The sequence below is a fragment of the Callorhinus ursinus genome, unplaced genomic scaffold, assembly GCF_003265705.2.
Source record: "Callorhinus ursinus isolate GAN/ISIS: 27379988/994484 unplaced genomic scaffold, GSC_fseal_2.0 scaffold41, whole genome shotgun sequence".
NCBI classification, from domain to species: Eukaryota; Metazoa; Chordata; class Mammalia; order Carnivora; family Otariidae; genus Callorhinus; species Callorhinus ursinus.
The window spans coordinates 1,728,845-1,753,701 of NW_027397103.1; the positions used below are offsets into that span (position 1 = coordinate 1,728,845).

At 49.5% G+C, this 24,857-nt stretch overlaps 2 protein-coding genes across 5 annotated transcripts in view; both read left to right on the forward strand.

The window, feature by feature from the left end:
- Positions 1 to 4: 4 nt before the first annotated feature.
- OASL (2'-5'-oligoadenylate synthetase like) lies at positions 5 to 13,732 on the forward strand. The gene is made up of 6 exons (XM_025889532.2): positions 5 to 431; positions 3,553 to 3,835; positions 4,972 to 5,147; positions 8,150 to 8,391; positions 10,995 to 11,142; positions 12,697 to 13,732. The coding sequence occupies exons 1-6, from the start codon at positions 246 to 248 to the stop codon at positions 13,195 to 13,197; spliced, it is 1,536 nt and encodes a 511-aa protein (XP_025745317.1). The 5' UTR covers positions 5 to 245; the 3' UTR covers positions 13,198 to 13,732.
- Positions 13,733 to 14,632: 900 nt separating this feature from the next.
- CUNH12orf43 (chromosome unknown C12orf43 homolog) overlaps positions 14,633 to 24,857 on the forward strand; it is a 34,042-nt gene continuing 23,817 nt past the window's right edge. For all 4 annotated transcript variants that reach the window (XM_073880998.1, XM_025889537.2, XM_025889538.2 and 1 more), the window contains exons 1-5: positions 14,633 to 14,807; positions 20,436 to 20,478; positions 20,899 to 20,997; positions 23,965 to 24,038; positions 24,618 to 24,708. In XM_073880998.1, coding sequence (XP_073737099.1) covers positions 14,666 to 14,807; positions 20,436 to 20,478; positions 20,899 to 20,997; positions 23,965 to 24,038; positions 24,618 to 24,708 — 449 coding nt within the window. In that variant the 5' untranslated portion in view covers positions 14,633 to 14,665. The remainder of the gene's footprint in view (positions 14,808 to 20,435; positions 20,479 to 20,898; positions 20,998 to 23,964; positions 24,039 to 24,617; positions 24,709 to 24,857) is intronic.

The following is a 24,857-nucleotide window of genomic DNA, read 5'->3' on the forward strand; positions in this document are numbered from 1 at the left end:
AACTCCCAGCTGGACTCAGTGTCCCTCAGTGCCCCTGCCGCAGCAAAGGGTCTCCAAGAAGAGGAACCCAGGTCAGCCCAGTTGCTTCCTGGTTTCCTCTTCACTCTGGCCCCTTTGCCCCCCAGGGTGCTGGCAGTCAGCTGAGGAGGAGCCCCCTTAAAGAAGTGGGCGCGCAGGGAGCTGGGTAGGTGTGTGGCTATATATCTGTGCCGCAGTGGTCCTCTGGCTCAGAGAAGGCTTTGACCATGGAGCTCTACGGCACCCCTGCCTCCAGGCTGGACTCCTTCGTGGCTCAGTGGCTGCAGCCCCACCGGGAGCAGAAAGAAGAGGTTCTGGAGGCTGTGTGGACCGTGCAAAAATTCCTGAGGGAAGAGAAATTTGAGGGGGATTGTGGACTGGTCCAGAAGGTGCAGGTGCTCAAGGTGCTCAAGGTGAGATCAGTCCCCTCCATCCCCAGAGCAGGGCCAGGCAAAAGGCAGCATGAGAGTCCTCGTCCCAGAGGATGCTGGGGACCTCTTGCTTCATTATCCTTAGCCCATGCTGCTGACATGTCAGGGCACCCCACCTAGCTGCCTGCCCCCTACCCTCCTGCTGCCTTAAGCGGAACAAGACTGGTAAGGAAACTCATGATAATAGTTCGCTTTTCTGGGATGCACTAGCCTAACCCCTTAACATATACTAGCTCTAATTCATGCACCTTGTGAGGTAGGCACCATCCTTTTCCCATTTTACAGATGAGCAAAATGGAGGTTTGGAGCCTTAGGATTCGTAATGACCAAATGCAGTGCAAGGTCTCTTATTCAATCCTGGTGTGAATAGACCATCCACAAAATGCAGTTTGGGGACAAGTAGGGAAATTTTAACATGGCCTGGATATTAGATGATAGAAGGCAGTCATTGTTGATTTTGTTACGTGTAATAATTTTGTGGTTATGGCAAGGGGGAAATGCTCTCTTTGGCTGGATACAAATGCTAAAGTATTCAGAGACAAAGTTCCTTAGTATCTGTAATTACTCTAAGGTGGTTTTGATGAAGCAAATGTGGCAAGGAGTTTAAACTTGTTGAATCTAACTGGCTGGGTTTATGAGTGCTCATTGGAGTCTTTTCCTATTTTTCTATGTTTTAAGTTTTTTATTAGAAGAAGGTTTCTTTAATGGAAGCTCAGAGAGGTAAGGTGACTTGTCCAAGGTCACACAGCTAGTGGTGGACCTGGGATTTGAACCAGGATCTATCTATTCCATAGCCAGTGCTCTAGGTTTCCCCCACTGATTTTTTCCCCCACACCCTTCCTTCTGCTGCTGCTTGTCCTAGCTAGAGTCAAAATTCAAGGGGTTCAAAGCTAGAAAGGCCCTAGAGGGTCAGACAGTCTTAGCCATCCCTTCATTTAAACATTAAGGAAACTGAAGCAAAAGGTGGTGAGAGATGTCCCAAGTTCACACAGTGAGCTAGTGGCAAAGGCAGGACTAGAATTAGGGTGCCTGACTCCCATCCCAGTGCTCTAGTTCTCTCTGCAGGGCCAGCCACCCTCAGGGAAGGATTTAGAAATCTCAGGTCCCCAGCCCTTCTTTACGCCCACCCCCAGCACCTAGAGCCTGAGGCCATAGGATTCAGACAGACAAGGGTTTGAACCTTGACTTCTTTCCTTCCCAACTGTGTGATCTTAGACTCCTCTTATCTCTCAAACCTTCTGTCTCATCATCATCATCATCTTTTCCTCCTTGTCCAGCAAAAGCCTTGTCAATGTAGGCTAAAAGATTAGCACATGGTAAATGCGTCAAACAAAAGCATTGTTATAAATTCTTGCTCTGAGTCCAGCAGACACTCCCAGCCCACCCCACCCCTAACAATCCCGAAGGTGAAGTGGATGAAAAGGGGGAAGTCCAGAGACTGGAGGATGGTACCGACAGAATCAGTTTCGATGACAGGAAGTGGTATTTACCCAGCCCTCAAATTCTGCCTGCAGACCATAGCCACTTCCCCCTTCACCAAAACCATAAAATAAAAGACACACCCCCAAAGCAATGGTAGAGGAGAAAAAAATGCCTTATTCAGGTTCTAAACCCTCTTCCCACCCCCACATAAACCCGGTGAGCTGGGCCGGTTCACATGTATGAGTGCTTATCCTTGAATGAGTCGGGTTTAAATAGATTTGGGTTGGAGCAAGTCATGAAACTTACTCTAGAATGTTCTTTCTTCTCCACCTGGGTCTTCATTGAAAAAGGCAGGAAGTCTAGGCACAGCTTTCAGGGGGATGTGCCCTTCATCCACACACAGGGTTCCATCCCCAGCCCTGCCAAATGGGGCAGAAATGTTGGGGCCCAATGAAGGTACAGAAAGAGAATGCAAAAGGAAGGGGAAAGAAAAGATGGAAGACTTCTCCTCCTCAGAACCAGGGCCTGGCTCAGGGACTTGGGGCCTGGGAAAGAAAGAGGTAGAAGAACCACACCTTGTCTTCTGACCCTTTATCTGATTATGACTATGCCTCCTGGCCCTGAATCTACTGCCTCAGCTTTCTTATCTGTACACTGGGAACAATTACACTAGTCCCCACCTCAGTCAGTGGGTGTTAGGGTTAAAAGATACTGTGTGCATAAAGGGCCTTCAATAGTGCCAGACACCGTGAGTGTTCAACCCATGATATGACCCATAGTCATATAATCAATCCACCTGCCAGGAGAGGTAGCCACCCTGAGGTCTGGGCCATCGCTAGCAAGTCCATCTCCCAACCTGGGCTGAGAAAGACAGGAGGCCACAGAGCTTTGTATACCAGAGACAAGAGGGGCTGGAGAGCAGGTCTAGACTCTCAGAACATCAAATAGACCACTTCCAAATAATCCAGCTCAGGCTCCTTCCATCCAGATGGGGAAACTGAATCCCAGGCAGAGCAGGGATGATCTAAGTCAATGAGACAAAGAAGAGGACGAGAGATACATGGCTGACTACCTGCATGCCAGGCACATGGCAAGCCCCCAGCACACCTTCTCTTACCCAACCCTCGCAAGAACCTAATGACCCGTGTTCCGTGGTTACTCTCATCTCGCAGATGAGGAATTAGGGCTCACGATTAAGGGTCACAGCTGAGAAACAAGGGCAAGTATCACGGTCAAAGTCAGGCTGCCCCACGGCCCTTATCCACCAGGCAATCCTGCTCCCCACGTTTTAATGTCATGAAATGATTCAGATGCACGGAATGCTCAGAATACCCAGTGGAGTAGGCATCAGCGGTTTCTTGGAGGAGGCATCACCCTGCAGGTGAGGACACCCCATCTCAGAAGCAATACAATGTCATAAATAAGGAGCTTGGGCTCTGGCGTCAGGCTGCCTAGATTTGGAGTCAGGCTGCCTGAGTTCAAACCCAGGCTCTGCTGGGTACTGTGTGTGACACTGGGTGAGTGACTTCTTTTGAAATCCCAGTTTTCTCGCCTGTAAAGAGGGGATGCTGGTACCACCCACCTACCCTTCTGGGAGCACTGGATGGGATAATGCACATAAAGAGCATCAGGGATCCCTTGGCACAGGCAGGGGCACGTGACGGGGCTCTGTGTTCCACAGGTAGGCTCCTTCGGGAACGGCACAGCACTCAGGAACAGCTTGGAGGTGGACCTGGTGGTGTTCCTGAGCTGTTTCCACAGCTTCCAGCAAGAGGCCAAGCAGCACCAAGCCATTCTGAATCTGATACAGACAAAGCTGTGGTATTGCCAGGATCTGCTGGCCCTTGGGCTCGAGGACGTGGAAATCGTCCAGGGAGTCCCCGATGCTCTGGTCTTCACCATCCAGACCAGGGGGACTGCGGAGCCCATCACTGTCACCATCATACCTGCCTACAGGGCCCTGGGTAAGGGGAGGGGAAGCCCATCAGACTCACACACTTGCCATCCCAGGGAGGCCTGAACTCCCTCACTTCTCTTTCACGGCCACATGCAGACCCCTGCAGTCATCTGTTCGACACACGTCCTGAGTTGGGGGCTTGGCGACCACAGGACATGGGACTGGCCCAACTCGGGCCGTTGTGTCACTCAACTTGGGAAACACTTATCAAAGAATCACGTGGATAAATATATGATCGCAAGAGGAGATGAGACCGGCGGAGGGGAAGGTGTTAGAAGGAGAGCCTGGGGTCCCTTCTGTGGCATTTATCTCGGGTGCTGTGGCCCGTCATTGTTTGGGCTTTTCCAGAAGCAGAGCCTGAGACAAGGGTGTGAGGATAAGCAGTCCCAGGAAATGCTGAGCGGGAAGTAGGGGAGAGAGACAAGGAAGGGAGGAAGCGTCACAAGGTCACCATCACGAGTCACTGGGCTTCGTGCCCCTGGAGAACTCTAGGTGACAGCGCAGAGTACCCCTCAACCGAATCCCAAGTAGGATGTTTATTCCCCAATTTCCCATCACCCTTGGCTGGGTTCGTCCTCAGGCAAAGAGCCCTCAGTGTTTGGAGTAAACAGTATGAGCTACAACCCCAGATGGATCAGGTGTCATCTTGTGCCAGCTTCTCGTACCTAGAGTGGCTGCCAGGATCGGCCTTGTAGAGAAGGTGGCAGAACTGGGATCCCACTTGGGTAAGAAAGAGAGTGCCTGGATGCATTAGTGATGCATGCCACGGAGGCATACCCTTCAGCAAATGCACTTGGGGGGTCCAGCTCTCTTATCTAGACCTGCTTCTCTGCTCCTGGTGTCAGGAGGTTGGAATCACTCACTGAGAAAGAAATTCCAAACAGACATTAAGGGAAACTTGGGGTGTTGGGGACTTTGAGAGAGGACAACAGTCCTTGAGTGGCCTGGGGAATGGCAAGCCCACTTTCGGTTTTCCAGAAGGACGATCAAGTAAGGCAAACCTTGATTCTCTTAAACTGTGAGGTGTCCGGTTTCCGTGGGGAGACAAGTCCAATGAACTAGCAGGCTCCGCCCCCCCCCCCACTTATCAACCTGGAGCTTCCTAAACCCCCCACTCTCTACGTTTGCTCCCTCCCACCCCAGAGCCTTCTGTTTCCAACTCTCAGCCACAGCCTGAGGTCTATGTGAGTCTGATTGAGGCCCACGGTTACCCTGGAAATTTCTCCCCATCCTTCAGCGAGCTGCAGAGAAACTTCGTGAAACATCGGCCAACCAAGCTGAAGAGCCTCCTCCGGCTAGTAAAGCACTGGTACCTGCAGGTGAGGGCGCTGCCAGGATGGGGGCACGAGGGGGCGCTGGCAAAAGGTGGGGAAGAGAAGGCCTGGGCCTGATTTGCCATCCCAGGGACCTGCATCAAGCGAGAAGATGGTAGTGGGGGAGGGGGCGGAAAATGCTAATCATTTAAACTGTAAAGTGAAATAGTGGAGAAGGTGGAGGAGGTGGAAGAGGAAAAGAGAAGGAAGGAGAAAAGTAAGGAATAGACAATATTTCCCAGGACACAAGGGTTGGTAACACCCGAGTTTGGGTCTATACTGGCGAGCATCGACTTCATTGGGTTCTCCGGATGTTAGTTAATGTCAGCTGGTTAAGGACTAACAAGAGCAAAGTTTCCGTTAATTGCACCCACACCAGTTTCGCCCACAAATAGCTGTGTTCCTATCATGATCATTACCAAGTGAATATATCCGTAACAGCTAATTTTCAGACTTCACATGTGATGGCTCGCATGGTACCAAGTATAGTGCAAAATATCCCATGAAAAAAGTCATCTAAACTTATGAAAGGAAGACTCAGAAACAAACCCAAAAGTTAGAAAGCGGGAGAAAAAAACGCTTTCTTATATATATATATATATATATATATAAAGCAGCGGTACCTGGGTGGCTTAATCTGTTAAGCGCCCAACTCTTGATTTCAGCTTAGGTCATGATCTCAGGGTCCTGGGGTCGAGCCCGGCGTGGAGCCCCGCACTCAGTGGGGAGTCTGCTTGGGGATTCTCTCTCTCAGTCTCCCTCTGCGCCTCCCCCCCCCCCCACTCTCTCTCTCTGTCTCTCTCTCTAAAATAAATAAATAAATCTTTAAAAAAACAAAATCAGAAAATTTCCAAGGTTAATAAGTTTACAGTTACTCTGTTTGTGGTGGGGGAAAGAGCCATTTTCTTCTTACACGATTATCACATCAACCAAGGTTGTGATATATCTTCAGACATCAGTATTGCCAAAGCCAAGAATAAAACTGGTTTTGTTGGTAAGTCAATCACTTACAGAAAATGATGTGAGGTTTTGTGGCTTTGGAGAACGAGAACTCCACAGAATGATTCGTTTGCTTGCTTCATCTGTTTAAGAGTGCGAAGTGTTTTCTTCCTACAGATGATAGGCACCTTTTTTTTGTAATGTCCACAGGACAATATATCAGCTTTGCTTCCAGAATCCTCCCTTCTGTTTCTGTTCAAGCCTCCTCCTTAAAACAAAAATTTGATCACATATGGTTTCTCTCTCTTTTTTTTAAAAGGTTGATTGATTGGGAGAGAGAGAGAGCGTGCACGTATGCGTTCGTGGCAGAGGGTCAGAGGGAAAGAATCTCAAGCAGACTCCCCACGGAGTGTGGAGCCCAACGTGGAGCTCAGTCTCACGACCCTGAGATCATGACCTGAGCCAAAATTAAGAGTCCGCCACTTTGGACTGACCTACGCAGGCGCACCTAGAAAGATTCTTTAGACAAGAAGTGACTGGTATTGGGGCACCTGGGTGGCTCAGTCGTTGGGCATCTGCCTTCGCAGGTGCACCTAGAAAGATTCTTTAGACAAGAAGTGTCTGGTATTGGGGCACCTGGGTGGCTCAGTCGTTGGGCATCTGCCTTCGGCTCAGGTCATGATCCCAGGGTCCTGGGATCAAGCCCCACATCGGGCTCTCTGCTCAGCGGGAAGACTGCTTCTCCCTCTCCCACTCCCCCTGCTTGTGTTCCTGCTCTCGCTATCTCTCTCTCTCTCTCTGTCAAATAAATAAAATCTTAGGAAAAAAAAAAAAAAGAAGTGACTGGTATCAGTTAAAATGCTTTCTTTTGCAAGTAAGAGAAAAACCAACTCAAACTGACTTAAACAGTAAGGACAATTATCAGCTTGTGTGTGAAAACCCGTAACGGTGGGAAGGGGGCTTCAGGCACTGTTTGGTGGGATGTCCAGGCCTGTTTCCCTGTAATACCCTGGGTTCTCTCTCTCTCTGTTACCTTGGACTTCAGGCCGGTTTAACCTCATGATGGCAAAATGGCCACAGCTATTCCTGCCCTCTCATCCACACACAGGAGATTTCTCTTCTTTCGGCCACCAAACCAAAGAACTGGGCTTCACTCAAGTTTAGCCAGCTTATGTCACAAGCTTCTCTTGAACTAATCACTTAGCGAGGAGAATAGATTTATGCTGAGGACCCTGCTGGGTCAGGATCCACCCTGGAGTTGAGGGGGGTGGTAATCCCATCCAAACAGCATGGCTACTATACAATGGAGAAGAAAGAAATGCTTCCTAGAGCACTTTGTGTTCCCCACAGAATCTCAGCTATTGCCAAGTTCTATAGGAAGCCTCCCACCCCTCTTTTTTTCTATCAGCTAAGAAGACTTTTCTTTAAAGGAACTCTTTCAGAAGCCCAGTACAGTAAAGCTGATAGAAATGGGGCTGCTTGGCCTCACTCTTTGGGACACCTCTTCATAAGTCGATTCCAGGAGTTATGGCGTGCATACTTCGTGGGGCACCTGTTGGTGGAGAGTGCAACTCTTGCTCTTGGAGTTGTGGGTTGGAGCCCAACATTGGGTGCAAAGGTTGCTTAAAAATAAAATCTTAAAAAAAAAAAAAAAAAAGAATAGTTTGAAACCCACTGGACCAACTGAGCCCCTTAATTCTATTTTTTTTTAAAGATGTTATTTATTTGACAGAGAGAGACAGCGAGAGAGGGAACACAAGCAGGGGGAGTGGGAGAGGGAGAAGCAGGGAGCCCGATGCAGGGCTCGATCCCAGGACTCGATCCCAGGACTCTGGGATCATGACCTGAGCCAAAGGCAGACGCTGAACCGACCGAGCCACCCAGGTGCCCTGCCCCTTAATTCTAAAACAGGGAAACCATTTAGGGCCAGAGAGGGAAAGTGAGTGGCCAAGATCATACAGTCAGCAGGCGGCAGAGCTGAAACAAGAAGTTGGAAATTTTCCAGTTTCTGGTCCATCCAGAGCGATCCTGACACAGGATCTTGGGGTCTCTCCTGTCTCTTTCAACAGTACGTGAAAGCCAAGTGCCCCAGGGCTGCGCTGCCCCCTGACTATGCCCTCGAGCTGCTGACCATCTACGCCTGGGAGATGGGTACTCAGGAAAAAGAGAATTTCAGGCTGGACAAAGGCTTCACCACTGTGATGGAATTACTCCAGGAGTATAAGTTCCTCTGCATCTACTGGACCAAGTACTACACATTCCAGAACCCAGTCATCAAGGATTTTGTCAGAAAACAGCTCAAAAGAGACAGGTACTGGGGCCCCTGTGTCCGCCACATCTCACAGAGAACAGAAAGACCAGAGGCAAAGGCGGTATCACATTTAATGGGTGGGCTTTATCAAGCAGTAGAACTGTACCGGCATCTCAAACCAACACGGGATCCATCTTAAGTTGGCCGCCTTTCAGAATCACCGGGTGGGCTGAAGGGCTGTAAGCCGTCTCCTTGTACCTTAAGGAACCCCACCTTACTTAGCTCTCTTGCTTCCAAAAGACCATTTCGGTGCATTCTAGCAACAGCATGGAAACGTGGAAAGAATCACGGAGAGCCAGGTTTCATCCCAGCTCTGCCTTTTGCTCAGCTCTGTGAGCCTCAGCTCCCCATCTGCAAAACAGGAGTTAAGTGGAACCTGTAAAATGCAGGCTGTTGTAAGGCTCAGAGAAATATGCAAAGGGCCTATGGTGTCTGGTCTATGGTAGATGCCGGAGAAATGTTCACTGTTGTAGCGCATGTAGCTCTATGTAGCACCAGCACCCACCCCCAACCTCTGGATCGTCACCATTTATGTGGAGGCTGGCTCAACTTCCAGCAGTCAGCACTTGCGTCCCTTTGCCTGAGGGCTTTCAGCCTCCCCCAGTGCCTGGTGGAGGCTGGTGGACAAACCTCCAGTTGCCCACAGTGGTAATCACCTCAATACAAACCCTTCATCAGTGTTCTTCCCTTCCTGTCTCCCTCTCCCACTCCCTTCCTGGTACTTCCTGACCTGTCCTTCCGAGTCAGCCACTGGCACTCAAATCCTTCTGTTGGGATCTGCTTCTGGGGAAACCCAACCTGAGACAACTCTTTATATTAGAAGCTCTAGGTCAGTGCAAGCAATATCCCAAGAATGTATGAATGTTGGGCCTTTTTTTTTTTTTTTTAACAAGGAAGAAAAACCCAGTCTCCTGAAGAAGAGAGGATTTATTATAACGATGCCCAGAAATTTGAGGTTGAAAACCATCAGGACCTGAGGCAAACCTGTAGACACCCCCTTCCTCTGCCACTCCCTCTCATGGTCCACATGCCCTCTTTCCTCTGAGAAGCCTCTGCTTCTCTCCCACACCTGCCCATCTCCGCTCTTACTTTCTCTTTGATGAGGGACCTCCGTCATCCTTGGTCCAAACCCCAGAGGGAACCAGTCTACTCATTGGGCCCAGGCCCTACATGTTGGGTCGCCTGGCCGGTCACTTTGAGTCAGGTGATCTTACCCTATAGGACAGCCCCCTATTTCAGGCAGGGCTATTTCAGGGATGCAGGGATGTTAGGAGTAGCAAGCATAGAGCCTACAGCGTGTCCCGCACACTCCCGTAGTAAACTGTCACATTCTGTCATAGAAAAAAAATCACAGCTTCCTCCTAAGCCAAAAGCTTCTGCGGGGCAAGAGCCAGGTCTTAATCATGGGCTTGGCATCCAACACATGTGGTCACCCCAAGCAACCGAAAGAGGCTGTTAGACCCCCTTCAAGCCAATATTCTTTAAGTATTAATTGACCATTTATATATAAGAGAGACACTTGGTGGGAGCCCAAACTTTCTCTGCTGAAGCAGACCAGATAGGTAAGAACACCCATTTGCTGGGGCGCCTGGGTGGCTCAGTTGGTTAAGTGAGTGCCTTTGGCTCAGGTCATGATCCCAGGGTCCCAGGATCGAGCCCCACATCAGGCTCCCTGCTCTGCGGAGGAGCCTGCTTCTCCTTCTCCTTCTGCCTGCCGCTCCCCCTGCTTGTGCTGTCTTTCTCTGTCAAATAAATAAAATCTTAAAAAAAAAAAAAAGAATACCCATTTGCTGGCTGTAAGAACTTAGAGAAGTCTGTGCCTCAGTTTCCTTATCTGTGAAATGGGGACAGCAGTAACAGCAATAACAATAGTCTCTCCTGGGGCGCCTGGGTGGCTTAGTCGGTTAAGCATCCGACTCTTGATTTCAGCTCAGGTCATGATCTCAGGGTCCTGGGATTGAACCCCACATCTGGCTCTCACTCAGCAGGAGTCTGCTTGTTTCCCTCTTCCTCTACCCCTCCCCCTGCTCATGCATTCACTCTCTCTCTCTCTCTTAAATAAATAAATCTTTAAAAAAGAAAAAAAAAAGAAGCCAACAGTCTCTCCCTCTTAGAACTGTTATAAGGATTACAATAAAAAAAATTTAAAAAAAAAAAGAACTGTTATAAGGATTAAAACAGGTTAATTCACACAGGGCTTGACCCAGTGCCTCAATAACTATCAGTAGTTGGTGGTGGTGGTGTTTCTATTATCCAAAGCAATTCAGCAGCCTTGGCCTCAAACTTACATATGTGTCCTGCTCAGCAAAACAAAAGCCCTGGACTTAAGAGGCCGCCTGCCTGAGTGGGCATCTATTATGGCTACAGCATGCCCTTGGGGATCTCAACACTCCACATGCCGAAAAGGAATTCTTGCAAATATAATCATCCCCTTTCTGTTCCTCTCCAGCAATGTTCTTGGGCCCTCCTGGACTGACGGCCCCGGGGCTCTGGACCCAGCATATGCTCAGTGGTTTGATTAGATGACTGCTTGAGTAGGCTTCTTTCTGGCTTGTGGGCCTCCAGACCGGAAAGAGCCTGGGAACCCTCTCCCTGTGTTGCAGGCCCATCATCCTGGATCCAGCTGACCCCACCCACAATGTGGCCGAAGGGTACAGATGGGACATAGTCGCTCAGAGGGCCTGCCACTGCCTGAAACAGAACTGTTGTTATGACGACAAGGAGAACCCGGTCCCCAGCTGGACCATGAAGGTAATGCCTCCTCTGTGGGGCTTTCAGGGGCTTGAAGCTCAGAAGGAGGTAACTGCACAGAATTTACCTATTTACCTTCTGTGTTGATGGCGCCAACAAGGCTTTAGAGCCAGACAGGTCTGGCTGCAACACCCAGCAGCTCTGTGAACTTGGGGACGTTTTGCAACCCTCTGAGCCTCAGATTGCTTCCTTTCAAAGTCATGTTCTCCTTTTTCTTTCTCTTTCCCATAACCTACTGGAGAATCGGTCATGCTCCCGATCACGGAGCACATGAGCTGAGGCCAGGCAAGTGAATTCAGCAGCTGTTTTGTGCCAGCACTGGGGGCTGGTGGGGACAAGCAGCAGTGGTGCCGAAGTCAAACATGGCTCCTACTCTCAATGGATTTTGGTAGGAAGCAAGCCCTTGAAACAAATTTGCACGCAACTGCTAGAAAGAAAATAATTGCCAGGGGGGCGCCTGGATGGCTCAGTTGGTTAAGCGACCGCCTCCGGCTCAGGTCATGATCCTGGAGTCCCGGGATCAAGTCCCGCATCGGGCTCCCTGCTCGGCAGGGAGTCTGCTTCTCCCTCTGACCCTCTTCCCTCTCGTGCTCTCTATCTCTCATTCTCTCTCTCTCAAATAAGTAAATAAAAATCTTAAAAAAAAGAAAAGAAAAGAAAAGAATTGCCAGGGGAATTACTCAGGGAACAAAAAATGCTAAATAATATTATTATGTAATGGCAAACCTACCGTGCAGTCAAAGATCATAATAATCAATTTTATTCTATTCCTATTGTACTTAATAACTTGTCAAGCACTTGCCCCAGGACAAGTGTGTAAAAGAGAGAGGTCAAGTATTTTTATTATCACTATCTTGAATGTTAGCATCCCCATTTTACAGATGAAGAAACCGAGGCTCAGAGAGGTTACGTGAATTAACCAAGATCACACGCTAAGAGCAGAGTCAGGATTTACACCCAGGCCAGGTCTTTGTGGGGCCCACCAGCCAAGTGAGGCCCACAGACAGACTGTAAAGTATATGCCTCTGGATTTTTCCTGAATATAAAAACCATTGTGCAAAGATGTTTATCTTGAAACATCAGAAGACATGGGAATTCTGGGCCTGTATTCTTTCTGGAAAAGATCAGCTAGGGGTCCTGCCCTCCCCAGCACCTTCCAGGTGCTGTTCTTCAGCCACCAGGGACTCCCAGACCCTTGAGCATGACCTCTGGTGGTGGCGAAGAACAGACTTTGGAGTCTGACTGACCTCGGTTCAAATACCTGCTATGCTCCTCCCTACCTCTGCGATGGTCAGTAAGTCACTTAACCCTGCTCAACCACAATTTCCTCATCTGTACAAGGGGATAATAGGAACCAACCTCATAGGGCTGGTGTGAGAATGAAAGGCATTCAGAGGAGTGTGACAGGCGCCCAGTACAGGGCCTGGAAGGTGGTCGGCACAACCCAAATGTGTTGCTGCTGCTGTTAGAAACATGGGGACAGGTGAGGGGAACTTTCGCACGTCAGGCAGAGGAGTGTGGAATAACCGCCTCTCCCTCTTCTCTCCCTTCCAGAGGGCACGAGACATCCAAGTGACAGTAGAACAGTGGGGTTACTCAGACTTGATCCTTAAGGTGAACCCTTACGAGCCCATAAAGAAGGTTCAACAGAAGATCTGGCAGACCCGGGACTCCATGGGCCTGCAGCATCTGTCCTTCCAGGAGCCTGGTGGCAAGCGACAGCTCCTCAATAGCCAGTGCTCCTTGGCTGATTACAGCATCTTCTTCAACATTTGCCTCTGTCTGGTGGAGACCACCTCCCTCGAGATCCAGGTCTTTGTGAAGAATCCCGATGGGGGGAGCCGTGCCTATGCCATTGACCCCAAAAGCTTCATCCTGGGCCTGAAGCAGCAGATTGAAGACAAGCAGGGGCTGCCCAGAAAGCAGCAGCAGCTAGAGTTCCAAGGTCAAGTCCTGCAGGATTGGTTGTCTTTGTACAGCTATGGGATCCAGGACAGTGACACCCTTATCCTCTCCAAGAAGAAAGCTGAAATGTTTCCATTTCCACCCAGCTAATCCAGGACTCGGCATATCAACCACTTCTTCCAGCTCTCGCCTGGGGAGGTGCCATGTCTTCACCAGCTTTGTACATAGTTAGCCCAGCCCTGCCAGTGGGAGAATGAGGAGGGATGTGAGACACTTGGTATACAAAGGACAATGGCCAGACCACATAGGACAACAGGATTCTGACCCACACAACCTCTGCAAGCCCCCAGCCTGGGAAGCCAAACCACCACCTCCGCAGCAGTCAACCCCGAATCGTCAGGACTTGGTCACTAACTGTCAGCTTCCCTAATTCCACCTCACTTCCAACTTAGAACCAACCAGAAAAAGCCAAATAAGCCCCCTAACCAATCACAGTGAGGACGCCCTGCTTCTAGTTAGCCACCTACTGCTTCCCCATGCCGACAGCTTCAATCAGGACGTACCTGAAGCCTTCTCTTTTTTCCACTACAAAGCTTTTTGCTTGGAGTCTCCGCCAGTCTGCAGGAGACAGTGGCTGACTCCCTTGCAATAGGAAGCTGGGAATAAATAACCTTTGTTTATTCTCTTTTGGATGGTCTTAATCTCTTTCCACGGGTGCTAATGCTGTCCTGGTGATTCTTGCTGAATCATTTGAGCCGCCTAATTCTGGGAAATGAGGATTGCAGGGAAACTGAGATGCTGGGAGGCAAAGTCAGGGACAGGGAGGATGATGAAGCGTAAAACAACTCTCTCAACCCCCGATGCACACACACAAACAGTACATAACGGTCCAAGGACATTAGGAAAAGAACAGTACCTCTATCATCAGAGGACTTCGTGTGATCAGGTTTACTCCATTCACCCAATAAAAAGTTTCATTCCCCCCCCCCCTTGCCCTGGTTCCTTTTTAAATATATTTTTTAAAGATTTTATTTATTTGTCAGAGAGAGGGAGACGGCCTGCGCAGGAGCAGGGGGAGGAGCAGAGGCAGAAGGAGAAGGAGGGCGGGCGAACGGGCGGGGGAAGGGGCGGGGAGATCCCAGGACCCTGGGATCATGACCTGAGCCAAAGGCAAGTGCTTAACCAAGACTGAGCCACCCAGGCGCCTTCCTTTGGTTAATTTTTGACGGACACAACAATCCAAATTTTAACAAGTTCCCTATGGTGTTTCTCATGCCTAGAAGAATTTGGTAATTACTGAACAAACGGATAATATTGAAACTACGTTGGATCAAAGCCTAGGAACCAATGCTGGTTCTGTCATTAACTCCCTGTATGACTTTAGGCAATTCCATCTCCTCTGTAGGTCTCATTCTCCTCATAAGAAAAGGATGGAGAAGTTCACCTCTTAGGCCCTTCTAGCTCTCACCTTTGAGGAAACCCTCTGGGTGGTTCGTGGCCGAGGGCGGCCGGAGTCAGAGAACTACAATCCCCACAATACCTTGCGCTTCTCCACCCTTCTGTGGTTGCGGAGGTCGCTCGTAGAAGTGCTCCCCACAATCCTTTGCGGTAACTCAAGATGGCGGTGCCCCGTGGCCCCCTGAGCGATTTGGAGAGCAGCAGCAGCAGCGAGGCGGAGGAGCTGGCACGGTGCCGCGAGGCGGCGATGCCGGCCTGGGGCTTGGAGCAGCGCCAGGGAGGGCCGGAGAAGCCAAGAGCCGGTAGGAGGCTGTGTTCTGGGAGTCTGGCGTAAAGGCGTGGGATCTTCCCCTGGGGTCTCAGAGGCTGGATGGTGAGGAGGGTGTGACCCGGACTCGACTTCTCTCCCTGAGAAAGCTCCAGGGACTGGGTGGAACTCAGATTCAAAGAGCGGGCAGGCTGGGGGCGCCTGGGTGGCTCGGTCGTTAAGCGTCTGCCTTCGGCTCAGGTCATGGTCCCAGGGTCCTGGGCTCGAGCCCCGCATCGGGCTCCCTGCTCCGCGGGAAGCCTGCTTCTCCCTCTCCCACTCCACCCTGCTTGTGTTCCCTCTCTCAAATAAATAAAATCCTTGGGGGAAAAAAAAAGAGAGAGAGAGCGGGCAGGTGCAAGAGGGAGGATTGTTCCGTTATCCCAGTCAGGGAAACTGAGGCACCTGAATGTCTCTTCCCTCTGCTTCCTTTGGTCCATCGTCACTGTCGCACTCTTCGCAGTCCGCCATCTCTCCGAGATGACTGCGACAGCCCCCCGTCCTGGATACCGGTCTCCAGCCTTACCGCGCGTCCAGCGAGCTCATTCTCAGACCTTGGGGCAGCCAGCGCGCTGAGTCCTACATGTGTCTGACCGTGACTCTCACTACCCTGAGAATAAACCCAAAGCCCTTCAACATAGGGATTCCTAGTCATGGGTAGAATCCAGAGGATCCGTGAATTTGGAATCGGAAAGATATTTCACCTTTACTTTCATTAACCTGCATTTGAAATTTAGCATCCCTTTCTATCATGCATGTGAGCCACAGACTACAGTCGTTTGGGCAATACCTGTTACTTGGTCCTAACAAAATCACAGATTTTCATATCCCATCACAGTGTTTGAATATGTATCAAAATATCACTTTATTCACAATTAGTTGTTGGGAAAAAATAATGTGCACTCATCCCTGCTTTAACATTGCAGTCATTTTTAGACCCATCGGTAGATCTTACTTAATGCATTAATAAAGACAATGCATTAATAAAGAAGCACATATAGTAATGTTGCAGAGTTGCAGGGTTCTTGTTTCACAGAGTCAAAGAATGAATCTGGCAGACAAAGGGTGAAATGAAGTGAAGGTTTATTAAGGTAAGGTGAGAATGGAGAGGAAAGCTCTCTAGAGAGAGGTGGGGAATGGGTTGCCACTGTGGGCTTTTATCCTGGATATCTTGTCTATAACCTTGAGGACAAGGTAGATTTGTAAATATTATGAAAGTATCTTGTCTATATTTAGAACAAACCAGGTGGATTTGTTTTGTTCCCTCTTCTCTGGTTAATATCTTGTCTATAACATTTCTCCACCTCTAGGATATCCTTGAGCCTGGTTACACAGCCACCTACCTGTCTCTAGCTACCTACCCTGACCTGTCCCTTACTCAGTAATGTGCCAATTTTTTTTTTTTTTACTATTAATGATAACTGGATTTCTGTATCATTGGCTTTCTTTGTAATCATATGTGTTGTGTTTCATGCATTTCAAACATTGTTCTGAGGAGGAATCCAGGCTTTACCGGACTGCCAAAGCAGGCCATAGCAAAGCAAGGTTAAGAACCCCTGCTTTTGGGCGCCCAGGTGGCTCAGTCGTTAAGCGTCTTGCCTTCGGCTTGGGTCATGGTCCCAGGGTCCTGGGCTCGAGCCCCGCATCGGGCTCCCTGCTCCGTGGGAAGCCTGCTTCTCCCTCTCCACTCCCCCTGCTGTGTTTCCTCTCTCACTATGTCTCTCTCTGTCAAATAAATAAATAAAATCTTTAAAAAAAAAAAAAAAAAAGGAACCCCCGCTTCTGTTTAAAAGGACTTACAAGCCCTTTGGTAATCCATTCCCTGCCTACCTCTCCCTTCCTGCTGTCCTGCCACATTGCATTTCCCATAGGTAGACTTCAAATTATATCGCCTCATCCCTGGACACCATAAGTCAGCACTTTTCTCTTCAGGTTCTACATACAGGGCTGCCTTTCCAACCCCATCACTCAGTAGCAATGAGAATTTGGGCAAGGCACTTGTAGGGTTAATGGTAGTCCCACCTCCCCTCCCCAAGGTTGAGAAATAACTGAGGTGATACATCTACAATGCTTGGCACATATTAAAGGCCCAATAAGTGGCAGTAGTTATGTGATTATTCTCTCTACATAGACTACTTTCTGTCTCCCGCTTAACTCCTGCTTGCCCTTTGATACAGCTGAGATCCCACCTCTTCAGAAAAGCTGGTTACATGTCTTCACAGTGTCACCATCATACCTTGTGCGATTCCCTTCACAGATGGTGCTTCCTTTTTCCCTACGATTGCCGCTTGTCTTTTTTCCTTTCATCCCTGCATCCCTAGGACTTGTGGGGGAGTTAATCCTGGCCTGACTTGCTCCACAAATATTTTAGTGAGAGATTACATAGTGTGAACTTAATGAAGACTGGGATCTGGCTTGTCCCTTCACCGTGGTGTCCCCAGGGCCTAGCACAGTTCTCAGGAAAATAGTTCTTAATGAACTTGCCAGAAAGGCGCTTCTCTGATGAGTGAGGGACTGAGACTCCAACCAGACTTCCAGTCCAGTTGCTTCTGCCTTGACAGAATGGATTTCTCTGTGGCAGTAAAGGGAGGACTTGATATGAAGTGCCAGCTCTGAAGCTGGCCCCAGACAAGTAAAATCATTTCTGAGAGCCACAATTTCCTCATGTGTAAAATGCCTGCGTCCTAGGATTGTCGTGAGTCTCAAACATGAACAGCTTTGACCAACAAAAGAGATGCACATGGGAGAAGTGGCGTCCAGGATAGCAGCTTTGCCAGCTCATAGTTCTTGTGAAATCGTAAACCTTCTGCTGACCAAAGTAGATGTAGCTGCTGATAATCAGCGCTCTTACTTATTGAGCACCTTTTGTGTGCCAGGAAAAATACTGAACGCTTGACATACCTTCTTGGGCCATTCTAATAATAATAGCCACCACGAGTTGAGCGTTTACTGTGGGTCCGGGTTCTTTTTTTTTTTTTTTTTTTTTTTTTTTTTTTTTTTTTTTGAGAGGGGGGGGAGCAAACTCCCCCCTGAGCAGAGAGCCTGATGGGGGGGTTGATCCCAGGACCCCCAGGACATACCCCAACTGAAAGGAGACACTTTAACCACTGAGCCCCCCCGGCCCCCCTTTTTTTTTTTTTTTTAAAGATTGTATTGAGAGGGAAAGGGAAGGAGGGAGCGTGTGCAGGGCAGGGAGCAGAGGGAGAGAGGAACTCAAGCAGACCCCATGCTGAGCCAACATGGGGCTCGATCTCACAACCTCACAACCCTGAGATCATGACCTGAGCCAAAATCAAGAGTTGGACGCTTAACCGACTGAGCCACCCAGGCACCCCTGTGTGCCCTGTTCTGAACTCTTCGTATTTGTTGTCTAGTTTAATTTTTCCAGCAGTACCATTCCAGCAATTATTAGTGCCATTTTAGAAATGAGGATGTGGATGCTCAGAAAGGTCATCCAGCTTGTCGGTAGCAGAGTCGGGCATAAATCCAGGTCTTTCTGACTCTAAGCCCATGCTATTAACTGCTGCTCTGCCACTCCCCGCCACAGACAAGTGCCTATTGTGGGCAAAACTCCCATCCTCTCGTCCATGACCATGTGGAAATGTAGGTCACTATATTATTAAGTTTTGTTTGTTTGTTTGTTTGTTTGTTTGAGAAAGAGAGAGAGTATGTGCATGTGAGTTGGTGGGGGTGCAGGGGGAGAGAGAGAATCTTAAGCAGGCTCTACGCCCAGTGCAGAGCCTGATGCTGGGCTCCATCTCACAATGCTGAGATTGTGACTTGAGCTGAAATCAAGAGTTGGACGCTTAACTGCCTGAGCCACCCAGGTGCCCCATAAGTGACCATATTATTAAGGTAACCCCTGATACAGCTCTTTAATCCAGTAATGAGGAACTGATCACCCACACCTCAAACCATACACTTTGAATACCCTGTACAACATTTCTTTCACACCAAGGTACTACGCCAAGAGCTGGAGATGTAAAGATAACAAGAGGCAGACCATGTGCTCCAGCAGCTTACAAATGCAGGGAGGAGATAAACCTGCAGACAAAGTGTCCAAAACTGTAAACCTTCACTGTGTCCTCACAGGAACTCTGGGAAGTTGGTGGTCTTATCCCCATTTTATAGATGACAAAAACAAAGGTTTGGGGAGGTAAAGTGACTTGCCCAGAGGCACAGTGGAAGAACCAGAACTGAACCCTGTCTTCTGGGGTCTGGGGCCTCATACCGTTGCTGTTCCATGACATTGTGTCACTGCCCTGGCTGTGTAGTCATGATGGAGGAAGTACTCCTCCTCCTTGTGATTGTGTGCTCAGAGGGAAGAACGGGGTCCATCCCAGGCTTCCAGGTTCCCCAACTCCAGGAGCACCGGGCACTTTGCGTTGTGTGCTGTGCCCCAGAGCACATGTGAACTGCATGCTCTGGAGTCATTCAAGACCACGAGGCCCTGCTTGGGGCCCAGAGTTACCAAGCGATCATTTTGTCCAGTTGGCTCCCTCAATACACAAGCGCATTTTGTCCCATTACTCAAAGACCTGAGGGCCGTCTTTCATTCGTCTCTCACACCGTCCATCTGGTCCATCAGCAAAATCCTGCTGACTGCTTCAAAATACATGCATCCAGAGCCCTGCCACTTCTCATCGTCTCCATGATTGCCGAGGCCCCCTCCTTCTGCCATCGCCCCACTATGGTCTGTGTCCACGCCACAGCTAGAGACATGCTGAAAAATCCCAAGTCCACTTATGTCCCTCCTCTGTGCAGAATCCTCCAGTGGCTCCCCACCTCCCTCAAGGCTCAGGTCCTTGTATTGGCCCACCAGGCCCTTCCTGATCCCATGAGGTCCCCATTTCTGCTGCTCCCCCAACTCACTGGGCTGCAGCTACACCAGCCTCCTGGCTAGTTCTAAACTTCTGCCTCAGGGCCTTTGCAGGTGCTCTTCCCTCTACCTGGAAGACTCTTCCCCAGGTATGCACTTGACTCACTCCCTCGCCTCTCTGAAATCTCTGTTCACATGTCACCTATCAGTGAAGTCCTCCCTGTCCGCCTTTATAAAGTGATCCCCCATGTAGTCCCTCCACTACATCCTTCCCCTGCTTTATTTTTTCCCTCTGTATTTATCATTATCTAATTTTATATTTTAATTGTGTGGTTTTTGTCATCCATAACCACCAACTAGAATGGAAGCTCCGTGAGGGCTGAGACCTATATCTAAATTGTTCAGCAACTGGAACACCACCTCGGTAGTATTAGAGCTTCAGGATTTGGTTGAGTGAATGACCACCAGGCCCTTCGCACACAGGCAGGCACATAATAGGTGTGCAGTCAGCACTGGAATCAAATACGCTTAGACCTTCTTGCTCAGCGTGGTGGTTAAGAGGGGGCTCTGGAGCCAGATGACTTGGGTCCTGCCCCGGCTCTGTCACTTACCCGCTGTGTGACTCTGGCCAAGTTAGTGTACCTCTCCCTGCCTCAGCCTCCTCTCTCGCAAAATGGTTAGTAACTCCTTTAACAGGGTTGTTGGGAGCACTCAGTGTGTTAACGTGTGTAAATCACGTCTGATGCCCGACGGACATTGTTATCATTTCCTCTATAAATGCCTCAATTTTCCTTATTTCTACAGATGCCAGAAATAATCAGCGGCCAGCCACCCAGCCGAGCCTCAGGTACTGTGCATTGTTGGGTTCAAATTTAATCCACCCTTAGACGAACCGTGAGAGTGATGGACTCTGAAAAACAAACTGAGGGTTCTAGAGGGGAGGGGGGTGGGGGGATGGGTTAGCCTGGGGATGGGTGTTAAAGCGGGCACGTTCTGCGTGGAGCACTGGGTGTTATGCAGAAACAATGAGTCATGGAACACTGCATCCAAAACTAATGATGTGATGTATGGTGATTAACATAACAATAAAAATTTAAAGAAAATAAATTTAATCCACCCTTTTAACAAATAGTGATCCCCTGCCATGTGCCAGACGCAAGGTTAGACCCTGGAATGTCAGGGTGAACGAGCCCACGGAGTCCCTGCCCTCATGGAGGAGGCAGCTGCTGAGCTGGCAGGAGGTGAGGTGCTTTTGTGTGTGTTGTAGGCATAAAGTGGATGAACATGAACAAGATGGCAATGAACTTCAGACCACCCCCGAATTCCGAGCCCACATAGCCAAGAAACTGGGAGCCCTGCTGGACAGGTAACCAAAGATGTACCTTCTCTTCTCCTGCCTCCTTTAATGCGAACAGGGATGGCTCACATCAGCTGGGAGCTCAAGGTGTGCAAGCAGGCACTGGGCAAGCACGTGGCATATGTCCCCTCGTGGCATTTGTAATCAGCCCACCATACAGGTGCCATCGTTGTCCTTATTCTGCAGATGAGGAAACGGGCTCTCTGGGAGAAGGATTGTTTGCTCGAAGCCACAGGGTGTAAGGAGCAAGGCTGGGACTCAAACCCAAATGTGTTTGGCCCTAAAGGACACAGTCTTTTAACTACTGCATTATCGGGGCGCCTGGGTGGCTCAGTCGTTAAGCGTCTGCCTTCAGGTCAGGTCATGATCCCAGGGTCCTGGGATCGAGCCCCACATCGGGCTCCCCGCTCCGCAGGAAGCCTGCTTCTCCCTCTCCCACTCCCCCTGCTTGTGTTCCCTCTCTCGCTGTCTCTCTCTCTCTGTCGAATAAATAAATAAAATCTTTAAAAAAAAATAAATAACTACTGCATTATCCTGCTACCAAGAAAATAAGAGGAACCCAAGAAGCAAGAGCTCATTCCCACCACAAGAGGGCTAGAGACAGCCAAAACTACTATTTTGGGGGTACTTTCTTTATGCGCTGTGCCTTACTGGTTCTCTTTCTTGCATTTGAGAATATAATTGGTACAGATCCCGGTCAGCATTCCTCAAGTAGGCGCCAAGTCCAAAGCATGGCTCTCAAAAGAAGGGGTCCAACAGCAAAGAAGTTGGGAAACACTGCAATCTATATACCCCCTTGTGTCCTTGGAGACTTAGATTCATAACAGTATATTCAAGGCTTTGAGAATCCTACAGTCAAGAGACCTGTGTGGTTTTGCTTGGCCCGGCAGTTTCCAAACTCATTTGGCCACAGTGGCTTTATTTCAGGGAAGACTGATCCGTGTAGCCTGGAACACATTTCAGGATATGCTGGTCTAGATGCATTCCTGATTGGCAGAGCCCCACCAGCTTTTGAAAGGGAGATGAAGATGTTCAGGCCGTAGTCCTTCAATTTATCAAAAAGACAAACGTGTCCTCCCCAAGTATAAGCCAGCTGCACTCTGAGACAGAATGTTGGGCCAGACCTTCGCAGCCTGAGCCGTCACAGCCTCAGCACCAGTCCCCCAGCTCGCGAATGTGGTAAACATGCGTAGGAAGTATCTAGTGGTGATTCAACACGTGGGAGCGGTTTGTCTTCATGACCCTTTGGCTCCAGGGTGAACAAGGCCTGGCGGCATTGCAGTGATCCACACTGGACATTTCCCCAGGTGGAAACCCCGCAGGATACAGGTCAACCACGGTCAGCATATTCCCCGTGGTGTTTCTGTGTTTCTCTGAAAAGAGACTTAAATGATACTCTAGTTGGTTCCTTGTGTTAGATCAAGGTTTCTCAGCTTTGGCACTCCTGACATTTTGGACTGGATCTTTCTTGCTTGTGGGGAGCCACCCTGTGCATTGTAGAACAGTGAGCATCCCCGGCCTCTACCCACGACATCCTAATAGTGATCCCTGCCCCCCAAACCGCCGCCACCACGAGTCGTGACAACCAAAAATGTCTCCAGACGTTGCCTGATGTCCCCTGCAGAACAACATTGAACCACTGTGTCAGATACTCAGGTTGGAGTTAGGCACCTGGGCAGTAGTTGCTCTGTGTCCTTTCCCTGCTTTCCTGCACAGCGCTCTTGGGGATGCCTTTGGCATATAGGGAAGGCAGTTAGGACAACGCACCCAGGGCGTGGCTGTGTTTGCTGCCAGGACATTGTGAGAGCGTTGTTCTTTGCAGTGCATGGTGACTTCATCAGCATTCACCAGAGAAGTGCTTCCTGACCTCAGTACTTCTCGCTGCTCAGCTTGATCATCATCATAGCTGCCATTTACTGAGCATCTCCTTGTGGCCAGGCTCTATGCTAAGTAAGTGCTTGATATCCACTATGTCATTTCATCCCATAACAACTCTAAAACATAGGGCTACTATTCTCAGTGTGCAGGTGAGTAACAGAGGCTCAGAGAGATGAAGTCTCTTGCCAAAGGGGACACCGCAAGGAAGTGACGAAGCCAGGATTCAAAGCCAGGTCTCTGAAGTGTAAATAAAGTCAGTGGGTTATATCAATGTCTGTTTCCTGGTTGTGATCCTGGACTCTAGTTATGCACATGTTACCATAGGGTGGAAAGGGAAGGGTATATGGGATCTCTGTTTTATTTCTTACAGCTGCATGTCAACCCATAATTATCTCAGATTTTAAAAAAATAAAAATAAAAATTAAGAAAAGAAACAAAAAATAGGTCTGCCCTGCTGTAGAAGCTGACCTCTGAACCAGTTCTCCAGATTGGTCTTAGTTCCCTTTTCACGCTTGCTGCGAGGACACTCAAAGCAAACCATGCGCCCTCTCTCCAGCAATTTCTGTCCCTCCTAGCCTATTTTCTCTTTGTTCTATTTTAAATTGCATTCATTTTTTTTTTTAAGATTTTATTTATTTATTTATTTATTTGACAGAAATACAAGAGAGAGGGAACACAAGCAGGGGGCATGGGAGAGGGAGAAGCAGGCTTCCCGCGGAGCAGGGAGCCCAATGCGGGGCTCGATCCCAGGACCCCAGGAACATGACCTGAGCCAAAGGCAGACGCTTAACAACTGAGCCACCCAGGCGCCCCATCCATTCATTTTGTTGTACTGTGGGTATCTTTAAAACTTCTTCAACTCTTTCTGGAATAAAGTGGGGTTCGAACAGAGGAAGTGTTGCCATTTGCACCAACAGGGGCTGTTCAGCATGTTGTGGCTATAGGTGTTACTATCCTTAATCGGGCCAGTGTGCTTGCTGCTGGAGCATTTAAGAGCACATTGCCCCTGTCCCCTCCACTTAAAAAAATAAAAAGTTTTAATTTTTTTCTTGTTACCCCAAAATCTCATCCTAAATCAACCATTTCCTCCTTCCGTAGCTCAATTACCATCTCAGAAGTTGTGAAGGAGCCGGCAAAGGCCGAGGTACAGAAAGTTCCCGCAGAGGATGATGGTGAGCGGTCATACTATTATGTTAATGCCATGTGCTGTTTCATGACACACCTGCTGTGTGTCCGGGGCAGCAGACGGCGCTTCGGTGCACTCTGATCCACACAGCCCTCTGTGAGGCAGGCATGATGATGATGATACCCCCGTTCACAGGGGGAGCCATAGGGGAAGCTGAGGCTCTGAGAAAGGAAGTCTCTCGCCTGAAGTACCTTTGTGTGTGGGAGCCGGAGGGGGGCCGCACTCCCCGGCCGCTCCCAGGGGAGCCTGTCCCGTGCCCAGCCCACTTGCCACTGTGGAAGCTGCCTGACGCAGAAGGTTCACCTGCTGGCTCCTGGTTCCTCTTAGGGCTTGCTGCCCTGATGGGGCAGCTGGCGTCCCCTCAGGCACCCCATCCCCTGGCTCCGGCAGGCATCACGCATGCCTCTCGACACAAAAGGCATCTTTTTGTAGTCAGCCAACCACTAGTGATTCCTGGGTCTTCCCCTCTACGTGGAGCTCCTTGAGGGCAGGGGCAGGGCCGCCTTGGCGCCTGGGAGGAGGGGCCGGCCCCTGGCAGTGCTTACTCCGGTCCTTTGGATTTCAGGCTTCCGCCTCTTCTTCACTTCCGTCCCTGGAGGCTCGGAGAAGAACGCTGCTCCCCAGCCTGGCCGAAAGCGATTACCTCCGAGCTCCAGGTGAGGTCTCACACCGTGTCCTCCCATTCCCTCCTTTTTTAGCCCTTTGTCTGTATTTGCCAGTCCCCTGGAATAGCCGAGCAGAATCTGATCAGATCCAGGCCAAGGAGGAGCCCTGTCAGGTAGCTCGAGAAATGGTGCCCTCGGTG

What these genes read in the sequence shown, in the direction of transcription:
- OASL (XM_025889532.2), top strand. Translation starts at nt 246, where the DNA reads ATGGAGCTCTACGGCACCCCTGCCTCCAGGCTGGACTCCTTCGTGGCT. An exon ending in ACCTGCCTACAGGGCCCTGG is followed by an intron (nt 3,836 to 4,971) that starts GTAAGGGGAGGG and finishes CTCCCACCCCAG; the next exon opens with AGCCTTCTGTTTCCAACTCT. An exon ending in AAACAGCTCAAAAGAGACAG is followed by an intron (nt 8,392 to 10,994) that starts GTACTGGGGCCC and finishes CCTGTGTTGCAG; the next exon opens with GCCCATCATCCTGGATCCAG.